This window comes from Scatophagus argus, chromosome 12 (genome assembly GCF_020382885.2).
Source record: "Scatophagus argus isolate fScaArg1 chromosome 12, fScaArg1.pri, whole genome shotgun sequence".
NCBI classification, from domain to species: domain Eukaryota; kingdom Metazoa; phylum Chordata; class Actinopteri; family Scatophagidae; genus Scatophagus; species Scatophagus argus.
In genome coordinates, this window is record NC_058504.1 from 19,532,271 (window position 1) to 19,556,419 (window position 24,149).

At 40.9% G+C, this 24,149-nt stretch overlaps 2 protein-coding genes across 2 annotated transcripts in view; both read right to left on the reverse strand.

The window, feature by feature from the left end:
- Window positions 1-24,149, reverse strand: part of aff2 (AF4/FMR2 family, member 2) — a 99,255-nt gene that overhangs the window by 46,052 nt on the left and 29,054 nt on the right. The window contains 4 exon segments of the mRNA XM_046407057.1: window positions 1,537-1,597; window positions 3,718-3,754; window positions 5,442-5,528; window positions 8,273-8,317. Of these exon segments, the coding sequence (XP_046263013.1) occupies window positions 1,537-1,597; window positions 3,718-3,754; window positions 5,442-5,528; window positions 8,273-8,317 (230 nt within the window).
- LOC124068208 (cilia- and flagella-associated protein 57-like) lies at window positions 21,292-23,417 on the reverse strand. Its single transcript, XM_046406228.1, has one exon. It carries the CDS (start codon window positions 23,291-23,293, stop codon window positions 21,572-21,574), a length of 1,722 nt encoding a protein of 573 aa, XP_046262184.1. The 5' UTR covers window positions 23,294-23,417; the 3' UTR covers window positions 21,292-21,571.

Below are 24,149 nucleotides of genomic sequence, written 5' to 3' on the forward strand. Positions count from 1 at the left end.
TGGAAACAAAATAGTGTAATAAGCAACGTAAAGCACTACAGCTCCAGCAGACATCTTCTAATGGAGCCAAAATTAGCTATTTAACTATAAATTCAAAGAGGAGGAAATGAGACTTTACATGCTGACCTGGAAACCAGCTGAATTACTGCCAACTATAGACTGCTTTGACTTGTTCTTCACTTGCAGGATTTTTGCATCATCTTTGGACATGAAGTCTTTTGCATTTTCAAAAGCTCCTCTGTGACACCGTGCCTTCCACATTTACTCTCCTTTTTTTTTTTTTAAATTAGCCTTCCTCAAATGTATAAATAATTCATGGCACTTAGCACTTGAAAACTCTCATTAAAGGCAGCAACACAGGAGTTGTTATACTGAACTAATTTTTAAAGGATAACATGACAGTGGAGAACAGAAAGCCACTTTCCCAGATGGAGACAGAAATTAAGCAAGAAGAGGTTAAATATTTGAGAAAGAAATCAAAAAGCCCTGCCCACCTTGTTGCTACATGCAGTACATACAATTTACAGTGAAAACTGTCCATGATTTCAGAGAGGTATAGACAAAACCATTCAAGCTCTGTACTTCTGTCTATCAATAATTTTTAATAGTTAAAATGACAGCTGCCATTAGCAAGTTTTATCTGCTCTAACTTGGAAAAGTAAAGTTCATGCTGGCAGAATGAAGTTGCAAACACTGGCTGGCTTTTTGGTATTTCTTGTTGAATGGTTGTAAACCCAGATAAAGTCCTAAACAATGGCTACATGTATGTGGAGCTAAAACATTGAGGCTAAAGCTACATATCCCAGAAAAAAGTTAGCAGCAATGTTCTGAACTGAGGTGTTGAGCTTTAAGTACAGTAAGTCAAAAATCTTTTAATGTTGCAAGCAAAAAAAGCCTTTTAGGATGAGGACTAACCAGTACTTGGCTATTGTATTGCTATCTCAGGTAACAAATTTGGTTAGATTTGCTAGATTTGGGTTTGCCAGAGTTGCCAATGTTATACTCTGATACAGCAGCACCAAAGACCAGCTTCCATATAGTGCAAATATACCACTTGATTTGGAAATGCTGAAGGTCATGCCTACATGGTGACTGTTACTAAGCTATGATATGACAGTTCAGCTGGAGAAATTTTGCAAACTGTCAGTCTTTAAAAAAAAAAATAATAAAATAAATTATTAAGCTTGTCATGGTCATGCCGTGAATCTTTGAGGTGGATTTACAAGCCAAGATTTCTGCCTTACTGCAATCTCACCCTGCCATGAATCCTGCCGTACAGCTCTGTGAGTGAAGTGGAGTGGGCTGCAGCCAGAGATGTTGCAATACGCTCCTGGCTCACGTTAAATTAATGTAGCTGCACTTTCTCGCTCTGAACCACACAATCTTTTTTTTTCCCTCCTACCAGCAGTGAATTTCATCCAAGAGTCAAGCTTAATTTTACCTTGAGGCAAACGCAGCAGCGGGTCAGAAGTTTTCTGTTTGTGTGTGTGTGTGTGTGTGTGTGTGAGTATGTGTGTCAGAGAGAGAGATACTCACGACTTCTGTGGTGCAGTTGGTGGTTTAGCAGCAGGCTTGTTAGCTGATACAGTACATCGCTCTGCAACACAACAGAGGACATCCAAGTGTCATTGTTTTGCATGTGTCTTGGCTTGATAGTGATTACTGTTTGACAAGGAGCCAGACTCAAATCACTGCGGATGTGTATTACTATTGCAACACTGGAAACCGTGACACTCTGCTCTAGTGTTATTTCATTAGTGTGTGTGCATGTGTGTGTGTGAGTTTGAGGGTGTGTTTGCTCTGCTTTTGGAGTTGCACAAAGCAAATGTCCCTTTACAAAATAAAATTCAAATTCAAATGCTCAGCTCAACGACCTGACGTAGTGATTTATTTTCTCCAGTATGAAAATATAGACATTTAGAACAAAACCATTTCACCAGGCAGATGTATTCCTTCAAAGAGAAAAACCTGCCTGCAGGGGAAATATTTCAGCTTTCTATACATCACAAACAACTCAAAACATTACAAGATACGGAAGAGGAAAATGTGTTAAGTGCTTTCAATGTTTGGATGTCTGTCAGACCTACCAAATTTCACCAATCCTGTGAAAACAGTTGGACAATTGTGTCATAAGGAAAATTGTATTTTGTTTGTGTGTGCTGGACTTGAAGTCTAAGAAAAAGTGGTGTCACGTGAACCGATATTGATTATCACGATGATGTTAAAAAATGAGGTATTGATATACAATATGTAGACGAAAGTATTGGGATGTGGCTGTTTTCAGGGGTTGGGCTTGACCCCTCACTTCCAGTGAAGGGAAATCTTAATGCTTCAGCATACCAAGACATTTTGCACAATGCTGTGCTTCAAACTTTGTGGCAGCAGTTCAAGACAACTGGACTTCAATGCTGACTGGCCCACACAGAGCCCTGACCTCAACCCCATCCAACACCTTTGGGATGAACTGGAACAGAGATTGTGAGCCAGACCTTCTGGTCCAACATCAGGGTCTGACCTCACAAATGCTCTACTGCATGAATGGACAAAAACACTCCAAAATCTAGCGGAAAGCCTTTCCAGAAGAGTGGAAGCTGTTAGAGCTGCAAAGCTGTCTGTGTATTTAGAATGCAAAGTCATTAAAGTCCCTGTTGGTGTAATGGTCACATGTCCAAATACTGTTGTCCATATAATCTATGATAACATTGTGTAAATAATCCAGTGCAGATGTCAGGCCTTGTGGATCTCTTTTTTATCAGTTCATCTGGTTATCTTTCTACTATTCATTAATTCTTCTTTTTGCACACTTTTGTGCAGTTATGGTCACTGACTCTTACTCCAGCTCCCCACATTTATTTTGTATTTATGTAAAAAAAAAGATAAAACACACCATAAATTAGGTTAAAGATGAATTTGACTGAAAGGTGTTTTTCAAATTTCTTGAAACGAATCTTCACTTTGGCCACGATAATCGTATTATAAATATTTTGATGTTGTGACAGGCCTGATCTCAACATCAGTTAGGCTGGTGGACTTTCACAATGATCCAAATATGTTTTTCATGCATTTATATCTTGCATTACTGTAACATGATTTTGGTTATCTAGATAGGATATCCTGCAGATCATAAGTTAATGCCGAGCATAAATGATATCTAAAAGTCAATAAAAGACTTTTCAGTGGGATTATTTTGACTTTAAACTCAAACATAATGTATTCACACAGAAGTATTACAGTGTAAAATAAGACATTTATCCACATTGCTCACTTCTGCTATCAGTTCAGAACAGTCTATGCTCCACTTCATCACTTGAGTATGAGCTTGGTAATAAATGATAAGAACGTGGAATTGCCCACGAATGGCAGAAAAATCACATTTTGGTGTATTTCAGCACTCACATCTATGTGCTGAGTGACAGACTGTGGTCCTACATGTAAGCAACCTGCTGCTATTATCAATATTAGAAAACAAAAAAAAACATGGACTTCACAACCAATCAAACCAACTGAACTGCGTGTGCACAGTCATGTTTTCTCAATTACTTCTTCACATGAACACAGAACGATGAAAGTAAAATGGTTTCAGGCTCCTGTGGCTACGTATCCATTTGAAGATCAACTGCTTTTCTCACATTTCTTCTGGGTGGTATTGCCTTCATGGCTTCATCGGTGTTAATTATCATGGAGCAAGTAGGTGAATGTTGATGCTGGGAAACTTACTCTGGGTGTTGTAGCCCGAGGTCACATGCTGTGACTCCTAGAGAGAGAGAGAGAGAGAGAGAGGGGGGAAAAAAAGCCAGAGGGCAATGAGTTGAATGAATAAACCAACAGATGTCATTATTGATTTCACAGCAGCACAGTGATGCCATTACAGAAAATTCAAATCGTCTCATCTCCCAGCGTCGACGCTCCACCTCATTCTTATAAACTCTTTGGCAGGATTAGCGTGGCGCTGGGGGCTGAAAGAGCAGCACAGCAGTCTTCCCTAATTCATTAAGTACTGGGTCAGATTGAGGGGTTCTGTGTTTACATTGCCATGTCTTTTGAAATCACCTCTAATGTCATGTTTTGCATATTAAAAGCGATTGAGAAAAAGAAAGCACTGGTGGAAAAATACACCTGCTGTTTCAGTCGGAATATTACGGCCATTTTTGAGATAAACGTTGAATTTAACATTTATGTCGGTTTTTATGTGACAAATATTCCCAGTTTTTACATTACAAGGTGTCATTTTCGCAGGAGCAGAAAAGGAGAAACTCTTCCACCATCTGTCTTCTGTAATGGCGATTCTTCTTCTCCCTGCTTTTATTGTGACTGAGCGTTTGTTGATTACTGATGTCCTGTTTCTGTACTTCACTTCTCAAATATCACCTGTCAAAGTGTGGGTGTTACTGCAGGGCAATTTCCTTGATATTTCTGATGAAGTTTGGTTTTCTGTAAGTGACGTTTCTTTTTCCTTGAGTGTTCAGTCATGTTTTTTTTGCTGTTGTTGTTGTTGTTGTTTTTTAATCACTGCTCAGGCCGAAACGTACTTATCTTTGTTCTTTGCGGTGTATTTAATGAACAGGAAACAATTTATTGCCTTCCACTAGATTTTTTTTCTTCAGGAAACCGAATCAAACGGAATGAACAACCACATACCAAGTTTTTAAAATAGAAAATGAAAAAGCTTTCTTTAACTTGATGTGGGTTGGAATTTTAAAGATGAATGAGAGAAGCCAATATAAACTAAATTAAACTTTTAATAAGGAATCCCTTTTCTGTATGCTGGATCACATCATTTAAAATAGCAAGATTTGCGGCTAAATCAATGAAATCAGTGTATTTACTTAAAACATTAGATTTATTACCCGTTAATGAAGACATTAGCTAAAACTTAAAAAAAAACTTTACAAAGGATAGCTTGTTTAAAAATTAAACCCAAATATTTAATTTAAAAAAACAGCAGAAGTACAGACTCCTGCAGAGGAGCATTTCTCCTCGTGTCCACTTCTTCACAGGAAGTGATTTAAACGCACAATGTTAAATTTACATTTTAATTTCACTGGCTGTCACTTGTGCCACTGTGCAGGATGAGGCAGCCGTAATCTGACTCAATCACAGCAGTCACTGCCACGGTGAATTTATGAATCGGATCTAATTAGCAGACTGAAGATTCTCAGTGACTCCAGTTAAGTTTCACGATGGGCTGCCAGTAAGTGTAGGAGTTTAATGAAGCTTTTTCAAATGTGTCTCATCTTTTTTCCACAACTCACCGACACATGCACCAATGTTGGAGAAGGAGTCAGACTCAGAGTCAGAGCACAACTAGGGAACATGATAACGACATTTAAGGAAGCATGCATTACCAGGTTTGTAAAGTGCACCCTTGAGCCTTACTGTGAGCACATAGCTTTTACTTTGAGGTGTTTGTTGTGGGACAAAAACAGAGAAGCCACACTAACCTTGTTTGGAATGGGGAACTTGGTCTGATCAGCCTTCCCTGGAGTGTGTATGGCTGTGAGAGGAGGAGGCCAGGAATGTGTCATCTCCTAAATAAACAAACATACACACATTTGTATAACATCATACAAATAAGTAGATATTGTGTCATTTTGGGCCCTTGTCCAATCTACACAGTACAACTCGTAGCAAATGTAAGTTTGCCCTTTGAATAACAATGATGATGAAAGTTGAGCAGATCTGACCACAGGGGCTGCTTATACGACATCTTTGATGCAGAGGAGTGGAGTCAGCGTTCAGTCAAGGTTGTGCTGAAGCGCGCCCTATCTGGGAGGACTTTAATATAACTCAGAGTATAAACTGAGCAGAGCGTGGGGAGTTTGTGGCACACTAGGGATCAGTGTGCTGAGAGTGAACTAAGTGCAGAGTTGTTGAATTACCAAAATAAAAGCTGACTACAGTTGGCTGCATTACAGCTAACAGCAGTGGCAGCAGCAGCACTGGCAGAATCATCCCCTTTCAATTATTCTAAATCACAGTCTTTTCAGTTGAATTCCAGTCTCAATATGTAAAAGCTTCAATTATTTACAAGATAAACGTGTGTGTGTGTGTGTGTGTGTACCACGGCTACATAATCTGATGGTATTGGCTGTTTCTCTTTCTCGCCAACAGTGGAAAGGTACAGCATATGTTGGGAAATCTGCTAACAAAGCAAAGTGGAGCCACACGTGAATTCACACACTCACACACACATTTGAAAATCACATCTTTTTGTAAACTGTGGTGTATAGTTGTAAGTATCAGCAACATAATACCAACAAACATGAGTGTTAGTCACGACAGTTAATAATTTAAAAGTTGCACTGTGTTCTGCTTCAAACACACATACATTTACAGTCACAAAACTGCTGTAAAGTGGCAGGTCACTAGGTCAGAGGGCTTAAAAGGTCACTGACATCACAATTTCGCATCATGTGTCTCTTTACCCTTTCTGGACTGGATGACTCACATTTATCAGATGACTCATGTTTCTGTGTGTGTGTGTGTGGCTGAGTGTGTGTGAGTGTGTGTAGAAGTGAGCTGTTTACCCTTTGAGTATGAGTCCAGCCTATGTATGCTCATGTGTGTGTCTCTGCGTGTGTGCGTATTTTCCCCTTCTGAAATCATAAAGCACTTGCCATGACGACATATGTGTTGCTAGGCAACACTTCTCTGACGTCATCATGTCCCTCCTAGAGGAGTTCCTGTGTTTTGACAGAAGGCAGTCCTGATGGTGCGCGCGTGTTTGTGTGTGTGTGTGTGTGTGTGTGTCTGTGAATGTGTTGCTTCTGCCACTGCATGTGATTAACTCAATCTGTCACCCTATCACACACACAGACGTCACGTTTTTTTTTCAACACACTGGGTCTTTTTTTTTTCTTTTTTGCCAAAATAAGTCATAATTCATGATGCTTTTCATTTGTCTTTGTGAACATGTAGTTAAACTTGCCTTGGTGTGAAAGTGTGGCCTCAGAGTGTTTATTAACAAACTGAACCTAGATGAGCTTCTGCATTTTCTATACTGTATGCTTGTTATGCCTGATGAATTTATTAAACATTCTGCTGATAATGAAAAATCAGGGTGGGGCAAGCCTGTCTGTGTACAGTCAGAGATCAGGGGTGTGGGTGTGTTGACCCACTCTAATTTGCACTCTGTACCATGCCATTATGCTAAAATGTTAGCATGAACACATTTGTATATATGAGAGAGTCTTGTATCTTAAAGTGGTCCAAGTCAGTCTTTCAAAGATTTGGCTGACAGTTTGAAGTCATTCTCATGCAGCTTTGCTTCTTTGCACAAAATGTCTGATGCACACTGTTCCCTTGAATTGTGAAAACCATCCAAAGCAACAATGCTTCCGTAACAACCGGCTTGTAGCCGTGCTGTCACAGAAAAGGAAAAAATGAGCGGCAAGGCCCCTGCTCCGATTCACCTCACCTCACATTTTGAACTCCCTGATCTTTCCACTTGACACGGCTAAAAACCACAGACTGACTTCAATTGCGCACAGATATTATTGACAAAGGCTTTTCATGCAGCTCACAGCACACTATCTGTCACACAGCCTGTTGGCCAGCATATTGATTTGTGAAAGGGAAAGAGAGGTGAATGACAGAGGGTAGAGAGAGATGAAGAGAGGTAGACAGTCAGGGAGAGAAAGAGAGAGCTAGCACAGTGATTTGACAGTTAGAAGAGAGTTAGAAGAGATAGAGACAAACACAGAGAGGCAGACAGACCGATGAAAGAAAGAGGCAACTTGATATAAAGCAGTCAAAGAGGGTCCTTGTCTTTGCAGCTGGAAATCTTCTGACTGGAGAGAAGATTTGTGGGAAAACATTTCTGTTTTGACATCACTCCAAAGGAACACAGTAACCAAACAAAAAGACAGGGGAAGGCAGGACACAAAAGTCGTGGAAATTGTGGAAAAAATGTGTTGCTTGATGTAATTTTGATGACATGCAGATAGGAAAAAAAAAGAAGATGGAGAGAATGAAAGCTGAAAGGAGAGTAAAGGACAGCAGGAATCGTGGAAAAGATTTCTGCATGAAGTCATCCTACAAAAACACAAACTTGTATAATCATCGACCTGAGCCAACATATCTTCTTTTACTCCCTCCTCCTCCTCCTGTCTTTTCTTCCTTTAAACCAGACTCTTGAGAGAGACGAAAGGTCTTTGTGAGCAAACAGAAAGCAGTTAATAATCAGTGAACCTACCGTATGTGTGTGTGTGTGTGTGTGTGTGTGTGTGTGTGTGTGTGTGTGTGTGTGCGTGCGTGCACCCACGCAACATACCCTCAAAATCTCTTCAACACAGCTGGAGTCATTTGGCAGGCTGACCTGGAGAGAACAAAGAAGAGAAAGAGAGACTTTAAACAAGGATGTGATCATCGAGTCATCGTTTTAGGGGAACTAAACTTTGCGATGGTAAAGAGAGAAGGTTTGACACTGATTATACCCACCAAGCACCACTTGGACAAAGCACACACAAAAACTGAAGTAAAACTAGCGGTAGTGATAATAATGAGATTTTTTATAGTTTAGTTGTGATAATGATTGCCATCATTCATGCAGTTATTATCAAATGGGAGAAGCAATCAGGTAAATTTGTTTTCTTGTTTAATATAAATTAGCAACAGTAACATTAAGTTGATGTGCGAGCTTGCAGTGCATCTCTCTCTCAAGTCAGAAATGAAATATTGCTTGAATATTTTAGTTCTCTTTAATCATTTTTCACATGCAGTTTCATTTAATGCAACAAATGGTTAAAAGAAAAAAGTAGAAGAATAATAGTTAAAAAAAGAGTAGCTGGTTGGTTTTGGAATCCATCAGCCACAGCGGCTGGAACACAGAAAAAGTTCATTTCCAGTCTTAGTTTAGTAAAACATTCATCACATTGAAAACATTCATTTAAAATAGTCTAATTACTGCCTATGTTGTACATCTATATTAACATGTTTAAACTTCACAACGTTTGTACATCTTGGCTGTCTAAAACAATGCAATAACATGGCGAGAATTATTTTTAGCCTTTGCATGATTTATAAATACTGGCTTGTGCATGCGGGCAGAGAAAAGTAGCAGAGGGACATTTGGAAAGCTGAGATGTTTTGGCTTTCAAAAATAAAAAGGGTGGGGGGGGGCTGTGGTTTGGTCTGTGACGTGTTAACCACAGGACTCAAATCAGGGGACTGACTGGAGTTTTATTTAGGGAGAAACAGACAGTTTAAACTTAAACATATGCAGCTACTCTGACTGAATTTAACAGTTCAGTGGCTACACCCTGCTAATCAGTGTTAACATGTGTCCTTGTCAATAAAGTCTCTCCCTTTGAACATGAGTGATCTGAATTGAAGTCAATTTATATTATACCAGCTGGACTTCCAATTCAGGCATGTGTGTAACAAAAAACAAAAAAAAAATCAACATCAAACAATGAAGACTCAACTGTTAAATAAGAAACACGAGTCAAAAATGATGGTCTCCATAGCTGGAACTCTTCTATTTTTTTTATTGCCACTGCTGTAAACATATGATTTTGTTAGCTTTCAGACACATGAATAAATGCTGCTGTATTATCGCTTCCAAAAACTAACTGAAAACAAAATAAAGCAACTTGCTGGGCCAGATCTTGGCTTAGATCAATCCAACACACAGGCTCATTAAAGAAGAGGAAAGAGACTGAGGAACCGCTGGAGGAAAAGAGAAAGACTCAGCAACTCTGAGAGCAATTCACTGTAGAATTCATGTCTAACGTATGACAGCACCATAACCTCTTCACCGACATGAGAAGAACAATTTATTAACCACGATCAGGATGACCTCATCTACAGCCTTAAATCACTGACCATTAAAACAACAAAACAATAAAAGTGATTCTTTTTGAGTTGTGTGTGTGTGTGTGTGTTTGTGGTAGAGAGTCAAACCTCGTCGAACTCAACAACAAAACATCCATCTGTTTTCTAGACATGAGCTGTGCTTCCACATGAGCTCATTAGTCTGCATCAACATTATATTCATTAGACGGTGAGTCAACAGGAAACCATACTGGGAGGATGAAGACATGTGCCTTCCAGCTCCTTTCAACCAAAACTGAAAAATGTTTTCAGAGCATGACAGAATAAAACAAATATTTTTAACGTGCAAATGTAAACCAGTACAACAATGATATCTTTCCAGACTCAACACATGGCTTGTATGGAGCCAAACCAGGGCCAAAAGTTTCATTCATTTGAAAAGAAAGATTTGAAATTGAAAGCTGAATTTTTGATTTGGAACTGTGAGTAATACATTACATACATGTAATAAAACATTTTACTCCAACTCAAAATAAGCGTAGGAAAAGTTCTTTTCAATTTAAATTTAGTTTGTATTCTGTTCTGAAATTCTTTTGAATAAATTATTCTTCAGGGAACATAGGTACTGTGAGAAGTATGACTCCACACTTTCTATACACAATATTCACATTATGGGCAGTGAAAAAAGTGACGCCATTGATGAGGTTCCATTTAGCGAGTCGTTTTAAACTAAACTTGGCTTGGCACCAGTTGCAGTATCAGCAGCCAAACTTTAACATTTGATGCTTCCCACTTCCACATGCAACTATGAATGCAGCAAAATATTAGCTAGCATCGGCAAAATGTTGGTTATATTTTGAATAGTTACTCTGAGAAATTATCCCAAATTATCCCTATATATTTGGCTCCATACAACATGTCTGTCATGCAGCTGAGTGGCCCGTTATCTGACGAGTGTGTGCATCACAACACTGAACACAAAACAGAGGCACAGAAAGTGTTGTAAATGTGCAGTATCCAGGATGTGCTGGTGTGGAAATAGGACAGTGGTGTAGTGAAGAAACTTTCTGTATCAGAATTTGAAATTTCTGTTTCGTTTGTTTCCTGTTTTATTTTGTAGATTTTCTCCTCTTGTGTCCTGTTAAGCCTTCCATTTCCTGTCTTTGTCTATTTTTTCTTCTTTTTTGATTGTTTGCCCCTGCCTGATTGTTCACCTGTGTCTAGTCCCCATTGTCTACCTGCACTCTCCTTGTGTGTTCTGTCAGTTTGTTTGTGGTCCCTGCGTTTGGTATCCTGCCTTCTGTGCTCCCTGTCATTCCCATGTATCCTGTGTTGCTTGCATTCAGTTAGCTGCCTTCTTTTCTTCCCAGAAAGGTCTCAGTTCCATAGCTCCCTGTGCGTCCCATAAGATCCCCGTGTTCCCTGTGGTGGATTTGGATTGTTTCTTTGTTTGGGCCATTATTACCTGGACTACCAGCTGCCTTTAGTTTGTTTCTGTTCCTCTTAGAGTACGTTTATTCATTAAAGCCTTTAGTTCACCTTACCCTTGTGTCTGCATCTACACATTGGGTCCTCCATTTTGTAACTTTTAACAGCCTGAAGAAAACCATGTGTATGGGTGTTTTGAGTATTAGCCTTGAACCTGCTTTTTAGACACTTTTAGACACTAACAAACTGGAAATATGACACTGACATATTATTATTGTGGTTGATGCGTTTAAAATTTACAACTGGCATTTATTTGTCTGAGTATGTGGCTGTGTAACTGTTAAATGCACCACTTACCATGTTCAGGCTGAACAGTGCGACTGAACCAAAACTGTGAAGAAAACAATGGCCTGAAAGACACTAAAACACTCCATAGAACTAAATGAACTGTCAAGTTGGATGATGAGTGACTCCTTTCACTTTACACTTTCTTGTACATTACAGTAGTTATTATGGAACAAAAGGAAACAGTTTTACAGCACAGCACAAGAAGTTGACAGTGTTTTCCAGTTGAAAGAGAATAAAAGCTTTGATAATTCCTCAGAATAGTAAAGTAAGTGTAGATGCTGTCATTCGAAAAACTAGACCACAGCCTACCCTTGCTTTTCATAATTTGGGTGTGGTGGAGTGATTAATGAGAAAATTTTTAACAAAATACTTCATAAAAGTGAATAAAAATTCTCAAACCAAAGAGTGGAAGACCATTTGTGCAAAATAAGACACTCCCTGAGTCATTTTCCTAAAGGTTTCAAACTATAACATGTTTTGGGGACATGTTTTGTAGATGCAAACAACAACATTCAAATGTTCAAAATTCCACTTCAGTACAAAACACAGCTGACAGACAAAAATGGAAATACTCTGATTTCAGGCTTGCTGAGTTTGTCTGTTTCTGTCTCTATTCATCCGTCTATACATCTGTCTCTCCCTGCCTCACTTTAACCATCCCTGTCCATCAAGGTTGTGCTTAGTTCACTGGAGCTTTACGCTGACTCTACCAGGGTTTGGGCGTCTCATTCCCCTTTGCAGCATAAGGGTTGGGATTAGGCAAGTTATGGTTATTGTTGTGGTGGTTAAGCCCCCCCAAAAAGGAATGGAAGTCTATGTAATGTCCCCAAAAGTGATGGAAACACAATTTGGGTGTGTGTGTGTTTGTGCGTGCCCGCGCACGTGCACATCTCCCTAATTGATCTTACTGTGAGATCATGGATAATGTCAAGGACTAAGATATGGAGCGAATATAAAGGAGAAAAGAATGATGAGTACAGACAGAGAGAAGGCTGGCAGGAAGAGAGAGAACAAAATTCAGAGGGAAAATAGATACCAAAGAAAAAAGAGAGAGAGTCAGGGTGAAAATGCAGCCGAGGCAATTACTGAGGCAGAAATCCTTTCTCTCTGAAATAGCTGCTCAGATAGATAGATGTCTGCACACACGAACATACCACCTCACAAAGACACACACACACACACACGGCAACTTAAAGGCAGACACACTCCATCCCAAAAAGGTACGTGTGGATAGGGACACACAAAAGGCCTGTATCCACACAGTCACACAAACAGTGCTGCAACTAGCCTACATCCAATACTGATTAATATGAAGATTATTTTCAGAGTTGAAAAAAAACCCAAAACAGTTGCCAGCTCCACACACACACACACACACACACACACACACACACACACGTACTATAATGATAACCTTGCATGGCTGATCTATCTGTCATGCACCCACGTGGTTGGAAGATACATTGCTGTGGTAAGCCATTTGTCAGACGTGAACACAACATTACGATGCAAATAAAGGACTTGTCCCAAGTTTTTCATAATCCTCTACCCAGTCAGAAATTGTAGACATTTTGCAAAAAATGTAGCAATCATATAATGAGGAATGAAACTTATCTTCATTCTCACTCAAGTTAACTTTCACATCTGTAGATCAGGGTGAGGAAAATGATATATTTAATTTTTACCTTTTTACAAACACACTGAAGAGTTGTGCATTGTAAACTGGAGTCACATGGTCTGACATGTCACTCATTCATTGGGCAGTTTTGTTCACAGTCATCCTGCATCATTAGCACTTTGCATGTGATGAAATAAAACTTTGGTGACTGACAGCAAATAATTCAGGACTTTGCTGAAAATCTGGTGTATATTTATCTTCTCTGGTGTTACAAAGAGCTTAAAAAGAAAATGATTATGAGCATTGGAGTGTGTACTGGGTTGTTATTACCTTACCTTATGTTTTAATGAGGAGCGGACAAAATACAGGGTCTCCTAAAAACATGGGAAATAACAAAATACTTAACTAGAAAATGTCACGCCTTGTTTTAAGGTTATGCTTTGTCTTTTGGTTTTTAGTCCATGTGCCTTGTTTCATGTTTGTCTTGTCATGTGTTTCCATGTATTATGATCCAGGTTTTTGTCATGTCCTGTTTTATTTTGAAAGTGTCACTTCACTTTTTTTGTTGTCTTCATGTTTTCACGCCAGGATTTTTGCCACAGTTTTTGTCGATCCCTCGCCAGAGTAAGTGTGTGCCTGATTTAAGTGGGGTTTTTTTGGTTTATATTAAAATAATACTTTTTTCGTATTCCTGCCTCCCAGCCTTTTATGTGACTCTGCATTGGGGTTCAGCCCTCTGCGTCAGCGACGGCGTACCTTTTTGACAGAAAATGCTCTCAGTGCTCAATACAAAACCTAACAAAACCAACTAATGATAAACAGTTGGCTAACAAAAAAACAAAACAAAACAAACCAAAAAAAAAAAAACCCAAGAGACATCTCTTGTGCCCAAGACAAGCTTAGTGATTCAACTTCCTGCAGTCTGTCCAGTGCACTGCTCTCCGCTCCAGAGAAGATCTAGCCCGAGAGCTGCACAGTTTGATGGTGGTTATCAGAGACATTTTTGATTAAGTGGTCACATGCGCACATTGTACTCATATCATGAAATTATGTGCTTATTCTTTTTCTTAATTAATTGTAGAACTTTGAATCATTGGTTTAAAATGATCATGAACCCACAGTGAGGAGCAGAGAACAGTTTGATTCACTGATCATTTGTACAGTCATCACTGTACAGATAAACATTATTAGATCTAATATCCCACATGAACATTAATTATCGCCAGACACTTCATTCTGATTGGCAGAATGAGTGCTCATTACATGAATTTGTGTCATTAACAAGGAGCCAGTTTATACTCCACAAGCAGACGCATACAAAATTATACAACAAACACATTTAATGTGATTTTCTTTTCTATAGAGGTGCCTTTTCATGTTTCAAACCCACCAGAGCGTCTTGTTTCTTTTGTACTAGAATTAAAAATCATTAAGAGGTAATTATAGTAATGTGTTTGAGACTACAAAAACAGGCTCCTCTGTGTGTGTGTGTGTGTGTGTGTGTATGGGAGATGAATGACTCAGTGAAAGCATGTGGGATGACAAAATGTGAATTAATAAAAACAACCCAGCCTATTCATATCTACAAGTAACATCTGACTTGCGATTGGCAGAGAGGAAAGATGAAAGATATACAAAGGGAGAAGATAAGAGAATAATGAGCAAAAAACAGAGAGGTATGTGAAGACAAAGTCAAACAGAATTAAATCCAGCGCCTGAAGAATGTAAACACTTTCTCCTGCACTGTCCACTGAGAGCTATTAACTCATCCTCCCCCATTTCAGAATTATCTTTACACTATTTTCTCAGTTTTTTCTCAAAGTTTATTTGTTGGCTAAATTACACAAAGTAACTGAACTTCATCTTTTAACATGTCCATCCTCCACTGGAGAGACCAACATGTGCCACAAAAGGAAAAAAAAAATGTTTCATTGCCCTCATGAAAAATGTCAAAGTCAAATAAAACCCGTCAATCATCCAGTTGGTGCGATTGATGTTTTGAGTTGTATATAGTTCAGACTGAGGTCCAACAGGGTTTGGAAAATCTTCAAGGATTTTTTTGTCTCCTTTATTCAGTTTCATCTGCTCCTTTCATCATCCATATTTCAGCTGTTTACAGAGCTGGAGTGACCGCCATCACTGGTATTACCAGCACAGATCAGAAACACTGCCCTCAGAGGAGACTATTTGTGTGTGTGTGTATGTAAGTTTATTCCTGTAGTTGTGGGGACAAAAATCTGTTTCCACAGTCACATTGTGAGGAGCCCGCTTACTTATGGGGACGAAATGCAAGTTCCCACAATGTAAATCATTAAATATTAGGGTGAAGACTTGCTTTAAGGTTAGGCTGAGGTTAGGGTTTGGTTACAGTAGGTTAAGATCAGGCAAGTAATGTTTGTTGTTGTGGTTAAACCTCCAGAAAATGAATGGAAGTCTGTGTAATGTCCCCAAAAGTGATGGAAACACAATCTAAGGATTGTTGAACAGGCTGCACCTGTCAAATCGCGTTGTCTCTATACACATTGATTTGATACGTCTCACGTGAAAAGTTGTCTTTAATTTGCTGCAGATAAATCACTAAAGTGGTGTTCATAGTCACCGTACAGTATCCATTACTCTAATGCTGAAGATGGACAAATCTTTTCCTCATCTCTCTTACTCATCACCCCCCTACCCCTGACTAAGTCACTAATACTTAGACAGTAAATATACTGTTGTGACACTGTTGTGTATATTGTCGTTGCTCTAACCCTTTCTAAACTAACTGCTTCCTGTCTGCCAAGACCATTATAAAGTCCCAGAGTTTCCACAGTAGCATAAGTGACTAAGGTTACATTATAGTACTGTACACATTTATACACATTTATCAGTTTTTTTCTCCCGCTCTCATTTCTTTGTTCATTCATTCCCTCCCCTCTTCCTCTCTCTCTTACATCTCACTTGCTTACCCTCCCTCTGTTTCTCTCCCCTCATTCTCAATCTTAGTCTCCCCACACCAAGCTGTGGAGAGGCAGATAAGGAGTTGATTTACCATCCAATTAAATGTCGTCACTGAAACATTGCTTCAAAAAAGCCTATCATTTGTGCTAATTGGCCTTCCTTTAGCATGTGCATGCGTTAAGATGGGTGTGTGTGTGTGCATTGCGAACCTAACATAGGACTTTCCTGTCATTACGCGTTCACCAACAGTGGATCATGAATCAAATAGGAGCTTTTTTAAGTGTCCTCTTGGACATGTTAAAGCATAAAATGCAAACTCCACATGGAAAGGCCCAGAGTTTCCCCCAACTCATCCACATTGTTTTAAACATTCCTACAAAGTATGAAGTACTTGCAGTCCCTGGTAATGTTTTAAACTGTAGATGAGTATCAAACTGCATTGATGTCACTGTGGACCCACACCAGGACACATACAGGAAGAACCGATCCATAGAGGATGCCATATCTTCTGTGGTCCACACAGCTCTCACCCACCTAGAGAATAAGGACTCCTATGTCCGTCTGCTCTTCGTGGACTTTACATCTGCCTTCAATACCATCATTCCACAGACACTGATCCACAAACTCAGTACTCTCAGACTGAGCTCCACTCTCTACAACTGGGCCCTGGACTTCCTGACAGACAGGCCGCAGTCCGTAAAGATCCACATCTCCTCCTCCCCATCACCCTCAGCACTGGCTCCCCCCAGGGCTGTGTGCTGAGCCCCCTCCTGTTCACCCTGCTCACACATGACTGCTCAGCGCAACATCCAAGCTGTCTGATTGTGAAGTTTGCTGATGATACAGCTGTAGTTGGACGCAGGTACCTGGGCAACCACATAATGGACGACCTCACCTGGAACAATCAATTTTCCAAGATGGCGCTGTCCCAGATGGCAGCCTGCAGCCGCAGCTCTCGTCATGTTTTTTAATATATTGTTGGTTTATTCCTGCTCAGTTGTTTTCTCAGGGTGTGGCAGGGTGTGGCGATGGCTGGATTAAGTTTTATTACTCTTCTCCGCGTTTTTCTGTTACTTTTACTACTCTTTGTAACAGAGAACGTTGCCAATAGCAGTGGGGGCATTGTTTACACCCACGAACAGCTGATTGCGCTGTGTAGGCCCGTGAGACAGACCTGTGGTCCCGCAGGAGTTACGGAGGAGACGCCAGGGTTGCAGGTCCGGAGTCAAACGTAGGGAGAGGAGGAGAAGACATAAACCAGTGGTCCCAGTGATCATAATGGGAAACGTGAGGTCTTTGGGGAATAAGACAGATGAACAGGCAGCGCTAGTGAAGACCCAGAGGGAATACCGTGAGCGTAGCATATTTTGCTTCAGCCAAACATGGCTGCACTCACACATCCCGGACAACAGCGTTGAGCTCCCAAGTTACAGTTTGATACGAGGTCACAGAGACTGTTCCAAGAGTCAGAAGAAGAAGGGTGGCGGGCTTGCACTTTATGTGAGTGAGAGGTGGTGCAATCCCGGACATGTTAGCGTGAAGGAACGGATCTGTACACCGGACATTGAACTGCTAGGGGTTCGAATGCGGCCGTATTATTTACCAATAGAGTTCACATCCACCATTGTTATCGCTGTTTACATCCCCCCATCAGCGGATGCAGCAGTGGCCTGTGAAGTCATCAGCTCCACCACGGCCAAACTACAGACTGAACACCCGGATGCATTCATGGTTATTACAGGAGATTTTAATCATGCTTCATTGGACAAAACTTTAAATAATTTTCACCAGTATGTTGACTGCCCCACCAGAGACAATAAGACACTGGATCTCCTGTATGCTAATGCCATGGATGCATATGACGCCCCCCCCCCCGGCAGGTCAGACCACAACTTGGTCATGATGACTCCCAAGTATGTCCCCAGCCCGTGCACACCAGGACGGTGAGGAGGTGGACACATGAGGCTGCTGAGGCACTGCAGGACTGCTTCGAGTCAACAGACTGGGATGTACTCTGTGAGCCGCATGGGGAGAGTATCAATATGATGACTGACTGCATTACTCAGTACATCAAATTCTGTGAGGACACCACCATGCCAGCCCGGACCTTGCACTGCTACTCCAACAACAAGCCTTGGATCACCAGTGACCTGAAGGCACTTCTGAACAAGAAGAAGAAGGCTTTCAGATACAGATTCAGAGACAAGAGAGGAGCAGAGGAGGGTGCAGCATGAACTCAGAGACATGCTGAGGACATGTAAGGACAACTACAGGAGAAAACTGGAAGCCAAACTCCAGCAAAGACATCATCAGCCCAACAGTGACTACAGGCCAGGTTAGGAGGCAGCTAGAAAAACTACATCAGCAGAAGGCTGCAGGTCCTGATGGCATCACCCCTAGGATGCTGAAGACCTGTGCCAGCCAGCTGTCTCCTGTACTGGGACATCTGTACAACCTGAGTCGAGAGAAAGTCCAGACACTGTGGAAGATGTCCTGCCTGGTTCCAGTTCCCAAGAGGTCAAGGCCATCTGACCCGGCAGACTACAGACCAGTCGCCCTCACATCTCACGTGATGAAGGTCCTGAAGAGACTGGTCTTAGCCCAGCTGAGGCCACAGGTGAGGACGTTTCTTGACCCCTTGCAATTTGCCTACCAGCCCCATTTAGGAGTTGACGATGCTGTCATCTACCTGCTGCAACGAGCCCATTTGCATTTGGATGGTAGGGGGGGGGGCGGATTGTAAGGATTTCCTGGACAGGCAGGCCACAGTTTGTCGGGCTGGGCAACGTCCTGTCTGATGTGGTGGTCAGTGATGTAGGAGCTCCACAGGGAACTGTGCGTTCTCCCTTTCTCTTCACCTTATACACCACTGACTTCCAGTACAACTCTGAGTCATGTCACCTGCAGAAGTTTTCTGATGACTCCGCTGTTGTCGGGAGTATTAGAGAGGGAGAGGAGGGAGAGTACAGGACACTGGTGGACAACAGGACACTGGTGGTCCGAGCAGAATCACCTGGGACTGAATTTCAACAAGACCAAAGAGATGGTGATCGATTTCAGGAGGAAGAGGACACCTTCACAGCCACTACAGATCGGGGGGAGGTGGTGGAGGAGGTGGAGGACTACAGATACCTGGGAGTGGTGATCGGCAACAGACTGGACTGGACTTCTAACACTGAGGCTGTGTACAAGAAGGGGATAGGCAGACTCTATTTCCTGAGGAAGCTGAGATCCTTCAACGTGTGCAGCAAGATGTTGGAGATCTTCTACCAGTCTGTTGTTGCCAGCGCCATTTTCTTTGCTGTGGTGTGTTGGGGCAGCAGCATCAGAGCCAGCGACACTAAAAGACTTGATAAGATAATCAAGAAGGCTGGCTGTGTACTCGGTCTCAGGCTGGAGTCTTTTGAGACCGTGGTGGAGAGGAGGACACTGAACAAACTGTTATCCATCATGGACAATGAACAGCACCCTCTCCACCACACAGTAGACACACAGCAGAGCACCTTCTCCCACAGGCTGCTACAGCTCCGCTGTCGAAGGGACAGATACAGGAAATCTTTCCTGCTACATGCCATCACACTGTACAATAACAGCTAAAACTCTGGTCATAACATACAGCCACTACGCACTTTACATTCTACTGGCACCTTACACTATATATACTTTTTAATATATTTATTTATTTTATATATATTTATATATATTTTATATATGCCACTTTTTATTTTGCTATTTTTAACCTTTTGTTTAGCTTGTTGTGTGTATTGCTGCTGCTGCACTGCAATTTCCCAGCCTGGAATCAATAAATCTATCTATCTATTCCTGCCTCATCAAGAAGGCACACCAGCGTCTCTACAACCTCGGGAGGTTGAGGCGTGCCGGAATGGGGAGCTCAGTCCTGACATCTTTTTACAGATGTGTGGTGGAGAGCGTCCTGTGCTCCTGCATCACTGTGTGGCACGGCAGCTGCTCTGCGGCAGAGAAGAAGGCTCTGCAGAGGGTGGTGAAGGCTGCACAGAAGACTGTGGGACACAGCCTATCCACAACCACAGACATTTCAATTCAATTCAATTCAGTTTATTTATATAGCGCCAATTCACAACAAAAGTTATTTCATGACACTTTCCAATTAGAGCAGGTCTAGACCAAACTCTTTAATTAAACTGTAATACATTTGCACCTCCAGGTGCAGGAAAAGGGCCTCCTGCATCATGAAGGACCCCATCCACCCCTTACACAAACTGTTTGCCCCTCTTCCCTCAGGCAGGAGGCTGCGGAGCATCAAGAGCAGGACCACCAGACTGAGGAACAGCTTCTCCAGAAGCTGTGAGACTGTTGAACGCTGGAGGACCTCTGCAGCCCCATCCCCAACCCAGCACACACACACACACACACACACACACACACATATTAAATCCCCCCCTCCCCCCGCTTCCTTGACAACCACCCACAGTGTAGCCATCTTGCACAAGAACTTTGCACTACTTTTTTCATTTGCACTACCCTGCCATTTGCACAATACCGCTGTAAATATTGCTGTCATCCCTGACATTGTTTATATTTTTTTATTCTGGTATATTTCTTACACTTTTATTTATATAGTGCTGTTTTATATTTATAGCAGTTAGTATTGGTTATTGGGCTTATGCTGGGACCAGGGAAAATAATTTCGTTCCACCTCATGTGTCTACATGTGTGAAATGACAATAAAGCTCCTTGAATCCTTGAACAAACTGCTTAGTGACGAGACCGGTCTAAATTCAGTCTAAATATCTATTCAGTTTTTCTATTATATCTGTTACACTATACTTACACATAAAAATGGTCCACACCTGTACTGTATGGAATGAGAGGAGTCTACTGTAGCTGGTCCATAATGACACGTTTCGTAGTTTCCTTAGCTTCATAGGATAGGATGCTGATAGGAGGCTGATTTGTGAATTATTAGCATTGTGGAATATCATACCCATTGCAATGTACACCAGTGTGATATGATACCCATTGAACAGCCAGTCAGAATCTGTTTACATGTTTTGGGAAGACATCTGTCACAATAATGGAAACTTACAGTCATAGCTGTGTGTGTGTTCTGCATTCTTTACACTTCCAGAGGAATATCCTATACTAAAATGCTAGTGTTTATATATATATATATATATATATATATATATATATATATATATATATATACACGTGTATTGTTTTTTTTTTTTTTTTTAATATCATCGTTGTGGTATGGGAGGAAACCGAAGCACTCGGAGTAAACCCATAGTCACACGTTTATGAAGACACACACACAGGGGGAACTGGGCTGAACTGAAACCTTTTGTGAGGAAACAGCACTAAACACAGAGCCACCATGCTGCTAAGAAACGCAGCACCATGACGCTGAGACATAGTGCTGCTGTCCAGGAAAAAAAGAGGAGGATGATTTTGGAGGTGGTTTCTTAATTAAGGGGAGTTTTAGATGCTGACTATTGGGAGACCATCATTCATGAAAGGCTCCACATGTGTGATACTGCTGTCATCCGTACAAGGACGTGACTCAGACATGATATTATCATCTGTTGGGGGATCCTCAGGTGATATGATATTACTATTATCTGGGAGGCTTGGTGGCTGCCAGTCATCTGGGTAAAGGGTTATGTCTTCCTCTACAACATTTGAGGGAACACCGGATTTTTGAAGGACTCTCTTATTTAGCCAAGATCTGACTTTCTTCTGTATTGACTTTGATGCCTTATGAAGCTGTTGAGAGGTTTCCTTTAGCTCCTGTTTCATACAGTGCATCTTTCTAATCTCCTCATTAATGAATTTGACGTAGGTTTTTCTTGTCTTGATTAACTCTTCATCCTTGTGCTGAATCTGCTCCTCCAAAATCTTTATCATATGGGACTGATTCTGCATGACCTTGTCACAGTGCTCAAGCTTTGTGGTGAGACACTCAATCTTTAGTTGATACGGCATCTTAACGATTGCATCCATCTGCACACTTTCATCTTCATCTACATAGCGTCTTTTGAGAGCTATGATTTTGCTTTTTAATTCCTTGGGCTCAGTGATCTCAGACATGCACTCTACTAGATCTTCCTTAAATCTTAGCAGAGTGATTTCTAATTTGCGGACCTTTTCCGTCAAGCTTTTTGTGTTTGTCTCAGAGACCTTAAGTGTAGATTTTAAAGAGCTGTTTTTTTCAATCAGGTCATCATTTGTGGTTACGATTTTATGCATGTGTTCAATTAACTCTGTGTTCTTGGACCTTTCCTGCCTCGCCTTGTCCTCTAGATGCTTGTTTTGTTCTAGCACTTCTCGTATGTGCACTTTTAAAAGAGCATTTTTATGTTTTTCACTTTGTAAATGCTCTGTTACTTCATCTTTCTCCTTCTTAAAAACTGCTGCCTCCATGATTTTGTCTTTGACTGTTTTGATTTTTTCTTCCAAAGTTCTCTTTAATTCATGCATTTTCCAATCTCTTATTTTTATCTCCTTTTCCAGCCTAACGCTTTCTTGGGTTGCCTCCTCAATGTTTTCTTTCAAGATGTGAATTTTAGTACGATATTCAAGCATAACTTCCTTCCTTATCTTTTTTTTCTCTTCTTCAATATTAATGTATCTTTTTCTTTCTTCTGCATTTTCAATACGCTCGTTTTGTAAAGTTTCCAAAACCTTTTTGAGCTTTTCTTCCAACTCTTGGCACTCTTTCTTAATTTGTTCTATTTCAGTTTGATGGGTTCTTACCTCTTCTGCCTTCTTTTTTAACATAGTGTCACTCTGTGCCAGTTTGTTGTCAAAGTCTGCTTGCATACTTAACTCGTAGTTTAACTTCATTTTTTCATGCTCCAGTTTCACCTCTGTTAACATTTTCTTGGAGCGTTCCTCTGATTTAACTAGCATCTGAAGGAAATCATCACATTTATCGCTCTTGAGCTTGAGAGATTTTTCCAAGTGATCGACAACTTTTTTATTGTTAGCCTGGCAGGTAACTAATTTCTGTTTTAGTTCACTCTCACTGTCCTTGGCGGCTTTTGCCTCTGCTTTTAGATGTTGTATTTCCTTTTTCAGACTATTTATTGTGGAGATTTTCTCAGAAGAGTCCTTTGCCCAGGACTCAAGTCCTTCGTCATATTTATGAGTCAGCGTGGATATCTTCCACTTCAGGTATTTCAATTCGTTCTTTTTCTCCATTGTTGAAATTGACTTGAAGTCAAAGAGTGTTAAATCACTGAACCGCTGAACGATTTTCAGAGAAATTAAACAAATGAGGTTGTGTATGTAAGTTATTGAGCTTTTATAGATTTTGAGATCAAAGACTTCAAAGCCAGTAGAAGTCGAAATACTCATGACATCACGGCACCGTGATGTCATTCCCTTCTGTGTATGTGTGTGTGTGTGTTTACTTTTAAAAACATCTTAAAACTCTCGGGCGGCCCTGGACGCACCGCCGCGTTCTTGTCACGTGACCAATTTAAGATGACGTAGCTGCAAGACGCAGCCTTGCTGAGTCTCTGTTTTAATTTGAGTCAAAAGTGGGCACTTCAAACTACATACAAGTTTTTAATTTTTCTTAATATGTAAGTAAAAGCCGAGTTATGATAAACAATATTCGCGATGTTTTTTCCTGAACATTGTCGCTACATTTGGTGCGCGTTCGGTGCGAGTTTTATGCAAGAAGACGCAGTAAACACCGGCTCAGTGTAAGGCAGTCCTTCTCAAATAGTGGGGCGCGCCGGTGCGATGCCAGGGGGGGCGCGTGTGACCCTGGGGAACATGCTTTTTTTTGCCGTACTAGAATAAAGTGTAATTGCACATCCACTACAGTAGTTGGCAGTGGCGCTCTCATTGTCAGAGTGTGCGCAGGGAGTATTAGCTCTATGGTGTAGCGGTTTTTTTTGCACCGAGCAAGCAATATGAAGTGCAGTAAACGAACCCTTAAGGAGACGACAGACCGGTGTGTTTACTGTGTCTAAAAGTGCTGGCAGCGGACAGCATGAAGCAAAATAAATTAAGGCGCCACTTGAAGACATTACATCCCAATCATGCT